Source organism: Heloderma suspectum, chromosome 2, assembly GCF_057233095.1.
Source record: "Heloderma suspectum isolate Gila_16-S chromosome 2, 16-S_ref, whole genome shotgun sequence".
Lineage (NCBI taxonomy): Eukaryota > Metazoa > Chordata > Lepidosauria > Squamata > Helodermatidae > Heloderma > Heloderma suspectum.
In genome coordinates, this window is record NC_139459.1 from 184,340,308 (window position 1) to 184,354,637 (window position 14,330).

At 45.1% G+C, this 14,330-nt stretch overlaps 1 protein-coding gene across 4 annotated transcripts in view; it reads left to right on the forward strand.

Moving 5' to 3' along the window:
- The window catches only part of ITGB7 (integrin subunit beta 7), a 62,581-nt gene that overhangs the window by 12,364 nt on the left and 35,887 nt on the right, over positions 1-14,330 (forward strand). For 3 of the 4 annotated variants that reach the window (XM_084836679.1, XM_084836677.1, XM_084836678.1), the window contains exons 3-4: positions 7,442-7,529; positions 10,216-10,289. In XM_084836679.1, the coding sequence (XP_084692805.1) occupies positions 7,445-7,529; positions 10,216-10,289 (159 nt within the window). In that variant the 5' untranslated portion in view covers positions 7,442-7,444. Of the gene's footprint in view, positions 1-7,441; positions 7,530-10,215; positions 10,290-14,330 lie in introns of those variants that run through there. The other variant, XM_084836680.1, reaches the window with a different exon arrangement.

Genomic DNA, 14,330 nt, shown 5'->3' on the forward strand with positions numbered 1-14,330 from the left:
ACCTGTTCTCACCCCAATAGAGCATGCTTTTCACTTACTGAAGACAAGACTGAAGGCAGAAAGAACCACGAACAAGCAGCAGCTGAAGGCAGCTGCAGTAAGGGCCTGGCAAAGCATCTCGAGGGAGGAAACTCAGCATTTGGTCATGTCCATGGCTTCCAGACCTCAGGCAGTCATTGACTGCAAAGAGTTTTCATCCAGGTATTAAAGGCGACCCTTAAGTTTGAAATGATGTTGGTTTGTTCCATTACTTTTGAGCCCCCAATGACGGGTGTGTGTGCATGCCACTGGCTGTCCTTCCTGAATGGTTAGTGCCCCACTTTTGTCAAACCCCTTGAATTACAGCTGAAAGTCCTAACTTCGCTCCCATCTGGGTGTGTTTCCTTTCAACTTCAATGTGGTGGTGTGCAGAGGCCAACTGCCAAAACAGTTATCCTTGTTCCAATATTTCTGGCCGTGACTGTAAGTTGACATGGGCAAGGGGTTTAAGTATGGCTATTGGAAATGAAGTTTGGCAGAAGGTCTTTGGTATAAATAAAAAGTTTTCCATTTTATGACATTGAAAGAGGCCCATTTAAAAGTTATATTTTCTTGGTATATGAATCCAGCTGGAGTGAAGAGACTATATTGTCTCAACATATTTGGTTGTTGGAAATGTGGTGAACTGGATATTGGTTTATTACATGTTTTCTGGTGTTGTCCTAGAGTACAATTATATTGGAGGCAAATCTTTCGTGAAATAGAAAAAATGATGGAATATAATTTGTGCATGTTTTATTAATATTGTTATATAACTGATGTCTCAAATGTGAATCAGGTGTACGTGGTTGCTAATCATTTGGTGGCTACAAAGATTGTGCTGGCAAAATGTTGGAAATCACCAACTGTACCAAGTAATAGGGAATGGTGGTTTAAAGTACTAGAATTGGCTCGTATGGACAAATGGACAGAACTGGTCCATAAAAGCAATGGGCTAATAATGCTTCAAACAGATTTATTTTCTTAAAATGCAGCCCTTTTATTTGGTATTAGAATAGTGTTTCTGTGTTATGTAATTTACAGCACAATCCTATGCATTTCTATTCAGACATGTCCCATTGGATTCAATGGAGCTTTCTCCTTGATAGGTGTGCATAGGATTGCAGCCTTAAGGTACAATCCTATCCATGTTTAGACAGAAGAAAGGCCTAGAACTGCCAGCTTTCCCCAGCCAGCCATGCTGGGAGTTGTTGGACAAATTTCTGTTTAAACATGCATAGAATCAAACAGATTGCAGCCTTAGGATAGGATGAAATGGTACTGTATTATATTGGTTTATAGGCTTCCCCCACCCCACTATTTCTCTTGTTAAAGTTATTTGACTGACTTTGTATTTGTGTTTATAAATAAAAAATTAAAAAGAAATACAAAATATATTTGGTAAATGGGTTTATAAAAGATGTAGGGGAAAACCTAAAGGGCAAAGATAGATAGAACCAGGGGAGGGAGATCGTAATGGAGTATCCTAGAAAACAGCATCACTAAACATAAGCACTTCACATTGCAAAATCTTGTTGCAAGACCCACTTGTTTTTGTTACTCGTTTATCAAGCAACTAAAGTTTCTTAGGCACTGTACAAAGATTTTTTAAAAACAAGGCTAAAATCTAATTGACACAATACAAAATGAAAAGAGGATGTGGAGTGAACAGGAAAACAAGCAAACTCAGGTACTAATTCTTAAAGTTACAGTATTATAGTGCATATTATCAGCCAACTGAGAATAACACTTCATGCTTCTATTGAAACTCCAAGCCATAAAAGCTCATGACACAAACTGATGACTCTTTAACCTGCCACAATACCCTCTGTGTGTGAATTATAGGGATTTATACCCCTTCCCTTCAATGAATTCCCAGGGTGGCTTACATAGAATTCAAAGTACAATAAAAGCTATTTAAAACAAACCCAATTACATTAATATTTATTTAGAATATCATAAACTGTTTCCAGTGTTTCTTTCATCTGATTTATGTTCCCATATTTCCCAAACTGTGTTACATTTCTCTGAGTAAAAATAACAAGATTTTGATTCAGAAGGACCCTAATCTAAAAATACTGGTCAAATTGATGCCCTGCATTTTATTCACAACCCAGGTTTGTTTGTTTTTTAACAGAGTAGAATGCCCTAATGGCTGTGTATGGAAGTTGATAGGATTCAAGTGCTTAACAGTGTGCTTAAATAATAATGATTTCAAGGAGATTTCAGGATGTTTCACACACGCAGAATAATCCGCTGAAATGTGAACAGATTCCTCCGAAAAACATTGATCTGAAAGTTCCCTCTTTTCTATTAAATATGTGAGATAACCCATTCACACATATGATTCATCACCTAATGTTACAGCCACAGTGAGTAATGAATTAACCAGCTCTTCCATGTACCTAACTTCCTTCAGATCGTATCTGTGATTTTTAACGCCTTCTCTCAAGTCTTTCCATCTATAGATTCCCATATTGCCCCATAATAAAATAGTCAATTCAAGATGTATTCAAATGGAAAGACTTCTATTTTTTGTATAATGGACATTAAAGTAAAGAAATCAAGTTTTAATTGTGCCAAGACACACACAATGACATTCATTTTTAAGGGACTTGCCTGGAAGTGGCTTCATGCAGCTATAAATTGTTTATATCCTAGTATGTACACACATGTTTTGTCCTGGTCTTTTATATGTTTTGCAAGGTTTTTGAAGCATAAAAAAATGGCGAAACAGTTTGAGAAGACATTGGACAAATGAAATTAGCGTGTGTATACCACAAACGAGAAATATATCATACTTCTTTCAAGTCTGTGTTGCATCTTCACACCCTTTGTTTTTGTTCCTGATGCCACAGCAGGTGTGAACTCAGACAAAAAAGTCCTTATAAGGAAGCCAACACAATGAATCATAGAATAGTGGGGTTGGATGGGGCCTATGAGAGCATCGATTCAGCCCCCTGCTCAATGCAGGAATCCAGTTCAAAGCATTGCTGACAAGTGGCTGTCCACCATGAAAAATAAGGCAAATGTAGATTGCTGGTTGTTTGATTTGTTTATATGAAGGCATCAGGGTGGTGTGGCATTTCTTTCTCAGAGCTGGGACAGCAAAAAGATTGTTCTCCCCTAGAGAAGAATTGAAAATCCACACCCTACCCTTGTGTCTTCTTATATGCTGAGCAGAATAGCAACAGCACATCAAATGGTCAAGGGCTCATTTTGCTTTATAATTCGGGTAACTTCAATATTGTGTGACACATCTAGTATATGGGAAAGACAACTGGCCAAAGAGGAATTGTACTTGTTTATGCATGCTCCCCGGTCTCCTCCTCCTCCTCTTCTCTCTCTCTCTCTCTCTCTCTCACACACACACACACACACACCAACACACATGCACACCACGAAAACAATTCTTCCAATGTGTTTTAGCATTGGTTTTATTGTATTTGCTTTTCTTATGTATGTCACCCTTAATGCTTCAGCTATAGGGCACCTCATAAACTGAATGAATGAAAGAAAGAATAATTTCCTAAGCAATCCATGCTTCCAGACGCCCCCCGTCCCCAAGTGCTAGAAATCAATACACTTTGCTTCCACACTAGGGTGACATTTACACATTGCCAAAAAGAAGCAGAAATACATTGCCAAAAGATGGACAAAAGAAGCACAGATTTGCATTAAATTTGCAGATACTAATTTATATGTGAAGATGCAGATTTAGAAATAATTAATGTAATTAAAATATAAATGAAATACACCTCACCACCATGGCCAGCTGACCTATGTAGCTGCCCATTCTGCTGCCAAGTGTTGATGAGCAGTGTCAAGGCCCCTCCGTGCTCTCCCTTCTTAGGGTTTTTTGTCTTTAAACTGGACTTGGACTGGACAGCTCCTCAAATAGAGGACTGTCCTCTGACAGCCCTTTAAATAGAGGGCTGTTGGCTGTAAAGTAGGACAGCTGGCCACCCTGTTCAACACTAGCCTTTTTGTCTGGAATTGCCATCCTTTGTTCATTCAATTTTTACAGAGAATCCAGACAATATTGTTGTCCAATTCCATAGCAGTCGGGTTTTCTGTGTTGCCCTGTGTATTTTTTCAGGCTTGATTTGTTGCTTCTTCTTTTTTTTGCAATAAAATGCAATTGCAGTGTTGGTCTCTCTAGTGTGGATGGAAAAAACACTGTTGACGCTTTTAATGTCTCTTATACGTTTAATTTTTAAACTCCTGGTTGCAAATTTAGCCTGTTGAGCTTGGCTGGACGGGGGTGGTGGTGGTGGTGGTGATGTTACTGAATAATGTATCCTTAAATAACCTCTCTTAGACTCTAATGCTATGTACACTTACCAGGGAGTAAGCCCCCCCCCCCATTTCAAAAGGTTGGAATGCCTCCCCTAAGGCTTAATTACAGGCAGTAAGAGCTTTAAGCTATACTATGCTGGCATGCTGGCCCCACCCCTTTTGCCTTTGGCCCCATCTCCTCCTGCCTTTGGCCCTGCCCACCACTGGAATGAGGCCCCCAAGAGCTTCTCGGACATTGAAATTGGCCCGTGGGCTGAAAGAGGTTCGACACCCCTGGCCTGAAGGTGCATGAAGAAACAACTTGGCTGAAGCTAGGCAGTGCTAGGTTTGGTCCGTGCCTGAATGGAAGACCAGCAGGGGAATCCCATGTACACCGCCTGGAAGCGCCACAAAAGAAAAGCAGGATATAAATAAGGTTCATTAGCTGCCTCTGTACACTTCCTCTAAAAGTGCAGGCAGTGGTTCTCTCTCCAAACCCTTTACACAGCTCAGGCAGAAGGAAACTAGCCACGCATTTTTAGGGTGGGCCTTTTTCAAAGGAAGGGAGGGGCAGTGTTGAAACAATGGATTTTGTAATACCGCAGAGATGTTTGTTGGTGTAACTGGAGTTTAAATTTTGAGCCAGACACTGACTTTGAAATCGTGGCGTCAGCTTCAGAAGTTGTTTCAATTGCTAGGGCTCCAATATGGAACATGAGAAGGAGCCATAAGCAAGAAGTTGCCTCTGAGCATATGCGGAGCACCATTGCCTTGCTGCTGAATTGCTAGCTACAGCTGTGGTTAGCAGATCAGATTAGATTTGTTTATCTGTGTATAGCTGTCAGATCATCACAAAACAAACATTTAACAAAAGATGCTAGATATCAATACAAAGATAACATAATTATATAAAGTGAACACAAAACCAGGGCTGTGCATCACTTCAGATCTGGATCTGAATTCTGAACCAAAGTGGGGTGATTTGGTCCAAAGCAGTCCAAAGTAGGTCGGATCGATCTGACTAACTTTGGACCCTTTCAGACCAATCTGGGTGCTCTCCGCCCCCCCCCCCCCCGGATGCAAGTCACCTGCCGAGCCATGCAAGTCCTTTGTTCCTTACCCAGGCCTGTTGCGAGCGCCTGCAGCCATCGGCCTATTCAAGGGAGTCGCCATTTTCTTTTAAAATGGCCCATTTACGCCTGTAATGTTGCATAAATGACTGCCTTACGGCTGCCATTTGCACAACATTTGATATACAGAAATAGACAAGTCACCATTTTAAAAGAAAATGGCGACTCCCTTGAAGAGGCCGACGGTTGCGGGTGTTTGTGACGGGTCCAAGTAAGGAACAGGGACCTTGGTGGGCAGCAATTTAGATGTCTGGATCTTATTTCGGATCCGGAGTCCAAAGCAAGTCAGGATTGGGCCGAAGTGGTCCGAAGTGGGTCAGGGCCAATTCAGAAGCTCCGAAGCGGGTTGCAGGGGGGAGGGTCTGTGTACAGCCCTACACAAAACCAAATCATATCGAATAGAGATGTTGAACCTCTTTCAGTCCAAGGGCCAAATTCAATTTTGGGGAAGCTTTTTGGGGGCCCATTCCAGAGGTGGGTGGGGCCAAAGGCAAAAGGGGCAGGACCAAAATATCAAAAATACCAGGATATTCTATCTTCAAGCTCTTACTGCCAGTGAATAAGCCTTAGGAGAGGCACTGCAGCCTTTTAGAATAGGGAAAAAAACATGCAAAACCTGGGTAATCACCAAATGATCAGTGGTTGGAGGAAGGGGTGTGTAGCCCCTTGCTTGAGGTTCGACACTGCTGATATAGAATAATCTTAAAATTCTGGATCTCTAGCTAAAACAACTACAGTGCACACAAACCTGTATAAAATGATACTAAACCACTCATGAATCTACCAGACAAGGCTCAGCGTTCTCCTTTAAGAAATTTTCTCTAACACCAATTACTGTAGTGAGAAAGCATGCAGTCCTTGCAGGTAGATGTTTATCTTGCCCACAAAGCAGATAGATTACAGTCTCCTCAAATGCAGACCTCCCCAAATCTCTCTCTAAAATCTTACCCTAATAATCTGACCCTTAGCGCATAATACAAAGGATAAGAATATGTGGTCAGCAGAGAGGCTATAGGTTCAAGGCAGGTTTGAATTCTGGTTCATGGCGTCTGTTGGTTTTCTTTTGCAGAAATCAAAGACTGGGAATTAGGCTGGCTTTGGTTTGAAACGTTTAGGGTGGGGGTTCTCAGCTTTCTCCTCTTTTGAGTAAGCTTTCTCTTTTGAGCACGCTTTCGTGAGATTTCCTAGCTCTTGCAGTTGGCACAGAATGACTAAGTCGTGCATGCATCTCCCTTCTTGTTTCAAAAGCATGATTTTACTCACATTTCAGAAAAGGTGCCCTCTGGAAAGGCACTCAATTTGGAAACACCATTGCAAACTTCTTTTCATCACTTCGTTGAGTTTTCCAGAACATCACATTTGGATTGCAAGCACGTGTATATCTGTATGCATTGTCAGGACTGGTAGGCATGGTCGGGCACCTGCCGAAGCCCCACACGTGTCCCAGCAGACAAGAGCCCTCTGCAGTTGTTCCGCTTGTTCACCAGTGCAACATACATCTTCACATGCTCCTCACCTTCACGCACCCAAGGGGGGGGGGTGAGGAGGAAGAGCACAGATGCCACGGCCTCCCTGCTCACTGGCTTTTTGCCTGTCAAGCGCGCAAGTGGTAGCGGTGATGAGAAAGAGAATGGCTGGTGGCAATTGTGGTGAGAAGGCAGAGAAAAGAGGGGGCCCATGGAGGGTGTCTTGCTCAAGCACACTCCAAAATCTAGAGCCGGCACTGTGCATTGCTCTGACGGGTTGCACACATGAAAGCACTATCCTGGGCCGGTTAAGAGCGGAAGGGTTGTTTTTTTAACTGACAATGCCAGGGACTGAACCTGAGACCTTCTGCATGCAAAGTGTACGCTCTACCACTAAGCTTTGGCCCCTCCCCTAAATGTCCATTCTGATAATAATTTTACCGTCCTTTTCTTTCAGGGAGGAAGGAAGCAGCATCTGTCTCTTTTCTCTTTCTCACTCACAGCAATTGCCAAATTGCTCCAAGTAACCATTCTTCTTTTGCTTTCCAGGCCATGCTTCCCACAAGGTGGACTTCCGGACTGTGGCTTTGGCTTATGTTCCTAGCAATGGCGTGTGGAGAGAAGATACCAGATATAGGTAAAGTGGAGAAGTGGCATGTGTGTGTGTGTATGTGAAGATGGGGATCAGAATTTTGGCCATCCTACAAACTCTATATCGTTTTTCTCCAGAGTAGCCCTCTTGACTTGCAGAGCAATCTTATGTGTGTTTACTCAGACGTAAATGCCACTGTATTCAACACATACTCCCAGGTAAGTGTGTATAAGGAATGAAGCCTTATTGGTCTGAGCCTGGTGCTTTGCTGGATAGCTGGAGCCATCGTGGGTTCAGAGTGTTTAGTGGCAGCCAGCATGGAGAAACAAGATTGCAAGAGGAGGAGGAGGAGACAGAAGATGGGACAAGTTATCCTACTGAAGTGGGTTAACCACCAGGTGTGTCAGCAGGGAGAAATTTTTACAGAAAATGGGTGTCGGGGGGGGGGCAGGGGAAAATATGGGAATATTTATTTATTTGAAGTATTTTTATGGTGCTGCTCCACCAAAAAGGCTCCCCAAGCGGCTCATATATAATCAGTAGAACAAGACAGCCCCCGCCTGCTTGCGTACAATCTAAAAAGACACGACACACAAGGAAAAAGGAATGGGGAGGGAAGAGGGGGAAACTAAGTCTTTCAGCAGGGCTGGAGGAATGGCCCTGCTTCCCCTCTCACCTCCCTCTGCACACAGCCTGCTGGAATGGCTGCTGCTGGTGACAGTTCATAGGACAGAGAAGGAGGGAATCTGGTTGGAGGAAGGCCTGGATTAATTTTGCCGAGGGACTAGCAACATACTCGGGGGCACACCCACTCCTGAGCGCTGAGCAGATGGGATGGGTTTTAGACATACGTTGTCTTTGTGTGTGTGCTGACTGTTTATATGTGTTTATGTGAATGGTTTGCGGTATGTATAATGTATTTTTAATGGTTCTTAATTTTTGTGAACCGCCCAGAGGCTGTGGGGCAATATAGAAATATAAGAAATGAAATGAAATGCTGGCTTTACGCAACCTTGTGCCCTCCAGGTGTGTCAGACTACTATTCCCATCCCATCATCTCCAGCCGGCATGGCCAAAGGCCATGCTAGCGGGAGATTGTGTGAGTGGCAGTCCAACATACAGTGGTATAGCGGTAAATTTTGAAGTGCCGCTGCTCATAATGACACATTCCCCGTAGCCATGCCCCCTAGGAAGGTCCAAAACTTCAGGCAGCTGTGTTGATCCACAGGCTAGTTCTAGCTGTTTTCATCTCCACCAGGAGCAGGTCTTTTGTAAAGCGAATGGGTCTCAGTTTCCCATTCAAGATCAAGCCACTGGAAAATACTCTGCATTATAACAGGGAACAATAATTGTTGCTTGGAAAATTCACCCTCCTCCCCAAAGCTACTGTGAGGATTTCAGCTAAGATGAAAGGGAACAGGGAATTCCAAGGGGGTCGGCGGATGACATCATCATCCCTGCTAATCAAAACATGTCAGTGCTGTGTCCCTGTGAGCCCTGGCTGCCCTATGCCACTGCCAACACATCTGCTGGACACCAGCTTGGGAGAGGCTGGCAGTGATGACACTGGCGCCCTTTTCCAAGATGGGTCTCTGCCCCCAAGCCTGACAAATGCAGATTCTGTAGCCAACACAAATTGGGGATAGGCGGGTGGGGAAATTTCATGCAGATTCTCCAAGTTTTGCATTGAACTGGCATATTTTTGCCTTTTTCTCCCCACTATTGGAGATGCTGCTGCTTTTAGGAGGTTGGGAGCGGGGAGGAGGAAGAAAACAAGTATCATTTTGGCAAGTTGGTACTTAGTGGGATTTGACTCAGGATTCATCAACACATGTATGAATTTCAAAACAAAATGAACAAACTCTGCCCCTCAAGGCTGAAATTCGGGTAACTGAAATTTGCATACAGTAGCTGGGCCATGATTCTTCCAAGAGCTCAGCATAATACCATGAAACTTCTTTAGGATACGTGTGCTGGTGGGAGAATCGGATTGGAGCCATGGCACTGAGGGAGGGATCGTTTAACCCCCCCCCCCCCGTACCGTTTCCCCTGATCTGATTCTCCCTCTCCTCCCCTGAAACTGCTACTTGCCCTGCAGGGGGAAACATATGGATTGCACCCAAAGGAGGAGGCTTTACCCAGTTTCGTGGGGTAGAGGCATCCTTGCTCCTAACTTGCTGAGTGGAGGGCTGTATTAGGAGAGTGCTGTCGGCAAACTGACAGCAAAATGGTCCAGAGAAGGAAGCAGTCTCAATGAAGTCTCATTAATCTCTGGAATGAATTTGGGAAGATTCTTTGCTCAGGAAATAAAGAGAAATAAAGAGAATAAAGAGGGGAAGACAGAGGAGGTGATGATGGTGATCTGGGACCAGCAGTGAATGGATTATTTCCAAGGCTGGCCTACAGAGTGAAGCGACTGCCTCAGGCGGCGGATGCTGGAGGGCAGCAGCAGCAGCTTCCTAGCTGTTCCTTCAGAGCCCCCTGGCCATTCTCCTCTCTTGGAGGGAAGAGTTATGTGTACCACACAGCCTGTCCAGCACCCCCTAAACTAGCCTGCTGCCCTCAGGTCAGGTGTGGTGGAGAATGCTGTTCCATTGCCAGTGCTGAAGATCCAATTTCCAATCCAGTCAGCTTCTGTATGTGGAATGGGGGGCACCATCTTGTCTTTTGCTTCAGGCAGCAAAATGTTTTTTGCTGAGCCTGATTATGCCCATGCATGCTTCCTTTGCAGGGTCATGCCAGCCTCGTCCCTCCTGCCATGAGTGTATTCAGTCCCACCCCAGCTGTGCCTGGTGCAAACAATTGGTGAGTCGTCCATCTCATGGACCTCTGACATTTTTTCTCTCTCCAACCTACCTAACATTCCCTTGGGGGACTCAGGGAGCATTTTTCCTAGGATGGGCACCCAGCGCTTTAAGGACCTGGTTGTGATTCATTAGTGTTGTGTGCGAGAGGTATTCTGTGCATTTTCAACATCTTTCTTTTCTCCAACCAGCTAACAGATGCCTGGGAAAAGATATATATTTCTAACCACCATGAGATATGGTAGCATGCAGCTTGGCTTGCTTGCTTGCTTGAGTTGTCTGAAGGCAGTGGGAGCTGGTGTCCACTGGAACTGGTAGGGCGTGTGGACCCTGTGTGGACAGGGTCACCAGCTGTGGAGCCAAAGGGTCACCAGAGTCAGAGTTGTTCTTATGTCAATGGGGGGAGGGGGTGGAGCAGTCCTTTGAATCCCTTGCACCACAGAAAGGCAGAACTGAGGCACATGAACTTGAAGATCATGAGTGCAAAGTTGAGGGAGAAGAATTCACACAGTCATACAAAAGCACTTCGACTCACTTTCACCTGTACCACCAACTCCTATTACACAGAGAATCAAGTAGGTTTATGATGGCAAGCTCAAATCAATAAGGAAGAATTGTTGTTGTTCAGTCGTTAAGTCGTGTCCGACTCTTCATGACCCCATGGACCATAGCACGCCAGGCCTTCCTGTCCTCCGCTCTCTCCCGGAGTGTGCTCAAGTCCATATTCATTGCATCGGTGATGCTATCTAGCCATCTCATCCTCTGCTGTCCCCTTCTCCTTTTGCCTTCAATCTTTCCCAGCATCAGGGTCTTTTCCAGAGAGTTTTCTCTTCGCATTAGGTGGCCAAAATATTTGAGCTTCAGCTTCAGTATCTGTCCTTCCAATGAGCAGTCAGGGTTGATTTCCTTTAGGATGGACTGATTTGACCTCCTTGCAGTCCAGGGGACTCGTAAGAGTCTTCTCCAGCACCGCAGTTCGAAAGCATCAATTCTTCGGCGCTCAGCCTTCCTTATAGTCCAGCTCTCACAGCCATACGTTACTACTGGGAAAACCATAGCTTTGATTATACGGACCTTTGACAGCAAGGTGATGTCTCTGCTTCTTACTATGCTGTCTAGGTGTGCCATAGCTTTCGTCCCAAGGAGCAAGCATCTTTTAATTTCATGGCTACAGTCACCATCTGCGGTGATCTTGGAGCCCAAGAAAGTAAAATCTGTCACTGCTTGAACTCAGTGAAGCCATCAGCTATGCCGTGCAGGGCCACCCAAGACGGACAGGTCATGGTGGAGAGTTCTGACAAAATGTGGTCCACTGGAGAAGGAAATGGCAACCCACTCCAGTATTCTTGCCAAGAAAACCCCATGGAACATATCACAAGGGAAGAATACACACAGCCATACAAGATGATGATGATGACATTCTCAGAGCCACACAGAAAAGCATCCAAAATCCACCTCTTTCCCCATAGCCACCTCTCTCCATAATTAAAGCTATTGTCATCTTTCTGAGCTGTACGTCCTTGCTTGTACTGCTGCAGTGTGTGTAACCTTGATGGGCTGGAGGGTGAGTATTTTGGACAGCCCTTTGGGCTCCCGATCCTATGACCCTTCTAGCAAAACAGCTGCGCCCTTGGCAAAGACGAATGGTTTCCTTGAAGGCAGCAGCATCTGTAGATGGCAAGCTGTGAGCCTGGCCTCCAGTTCACCCCTTTCCTCTTTCAGTCCAGTTTCTCCCACAGACTTTCTCTCATTGTGTAAGAAAGGCAAGGACTGAGTCAGCAAGTCAATACTGGCAACTGCTCAGGTTTGAGGCTACTGAAGCCCTGAGAGTGCTCCCGTGCCTTTTGTTAGCCAGGCCTTTATATTGGAGAACCTTCTTCAGATTTGGAAATTATCTGACAAGAGTTGGATCCAGATTGATGCTGAATCAGCTGTGCTGGTGGAAATAGACTTTCCTGCCCCCTCCTTCCCACAGCAGCCCCTCCAGCCCCCTGAAATGCTACAGACAGAGGACTTTACACGAATGGAGCCTTTCCTTTTGTGGAAGGCAGATCCTGGATCCGACCTTTAGCTTAGAGATTTCCTTCAAGGAACCATGGTGGGAATAAGTAACAGGATTCAATAGGGGTGGAGTGAGATTTTTCTTTTGGTAGCCTGTCATCCTGCTTCTCTGCTCTCTCCTGCCCCACCAACTCTCCCTATGTAGCTATTGCAGACTCTGCGACCCCCTACCTGAGTACAGTAAAACTGGGATCCATCGGAATCTACTTCCACATGCAGTATGGATATTTCAATCATACATTTGTCTTCAAATTGAGGAGGAGTGATATTTTCCCGCCCACCACTGAAGCAGGGCTCACATGCCTTATCACAGCTGCCTAGTAAGCATAAATTCAACAGGTGATGCTCTCTGTATCATTGCATCAGTATCTGGAGAATGCAGCATATGTTGAATTTTAGCTTGTCATGCAGCTGTAAAAGGCATGAGATCCATGAGAAAAAAGAGGTGACAACCCTATTCACAGCAGAGTAGTTAAAAAAATAATACATTTAAGACTTTCTTTTGCTTTTATGAGTCAGCAAAGCAGCCATGCAGCGACTTCTCATCAGGGATTTATTTTTTCTTGCAAGCTATTTTTGTAGCACTGATTCTCCATGTCTTTGGCCAGGTCCCTTCTTTAAAGAAACAGAAATGAAATAACATTATATAAGAAAAGTACCTCTGAACATGTACAAAGTGCCTTCAGCTTTGAGCAACTGCAACACAGACACAGACACATGAAATTAAGGAGCAGGGCTTCCTTCCAGGGCTTCCACACAGGCTTGAGGCCTGGCATTTCTTTTTCAAAAGCAAACACAGTCCCAATTTTTAGGAAGTTTTTAAATCTTGTTTATTACGGTGTTCTCATGCCATGGGACCTTATGATCAAGGCTGGCTCAAGATATTTTGCTGCCTCAGGCAAAGGGCAAGATGGCATCAGAAATGGCATACGCTTTCTGGCCTAGCACCACAAGCCAACTGCTTTCTGACTGCCCAAAGGACAGCGGGCCATGAAACTTGAATATTACCCCTCAGCTGGCACCTCTGTAGGCCTGGTTTATTCCTAAAATGGTAAGCTGGGTGAGTGTCATTGGGGGAAACAACCCCACCCTTCTCCCAAGAAATCTCTACCATCATTCTCTGGCAGGACCAGCATCAAGGGTAGGCATGGCTGGGCAGCTTACTGAGGGCCCGAACCCCAGCAGGGACCCACTGACAAGAGCTCTCTGGACTTGCTCCCCCTCTTCACCATCGCAACCTGCTCGTTTCCCTGCCTCTCGCTCTGGCCCAGACGACAGTGGTGGGGAGGAGCGGCAGATGCCACTGACTACTTGCTCCCTGCCTGCCAAACAAGCAAGTGGTGGCCATGCTGAGAAAGAGGAGGAGGAGCAAGAGCTGCTGGTGAGACTGGAAGTGAGAAGGGAGACTCGGGGGGCCCATGGAAGGTGTCTTGCCGAAGGGCCCTCTAGATCCTGGAGCTGGTAATGTTCTCTGGGTGAGGCCGTGATGGCCCATATGCCTCCCGCTTCAAGCACAGCAGAGATGGGCCTCCTAGCAAAAGCCTCTTTGAGTAAAAGAGGAGCTACTGATCAGCCAGCCCACAAGGGCAAGGATGGCTGCTATGGCCGGAAACCCACGCAGGTGCCATCCCTGCCACAGGGAAATTGTTGCTCACCACATCCTGCCTGGTTGCTTGAGCTGAGGCTTGGGCTTTATTTTATGAATTGTGTTATGTGTGAATAGTAGTACGGTCTTGTCACTTTCGTTTACTGTGTATATTGACTTGTAACAACTGAATTTGAAGCTGAGGTGGGGGAAATGCCTCAACAGAACATAGAATTAAAAACAAGTAGAATTGTTCAATTATACACACACCACAGCCCTCTGGCTCCCTGGATCCATAAGAATTTTCTACTTGAAGAGGCAGGGAAGTGGTGAGCACAACTGGTGTGTCCTGTGTCTCTTTTAATAAACTGTAATTGAGGAGACGCTATTTGGCAG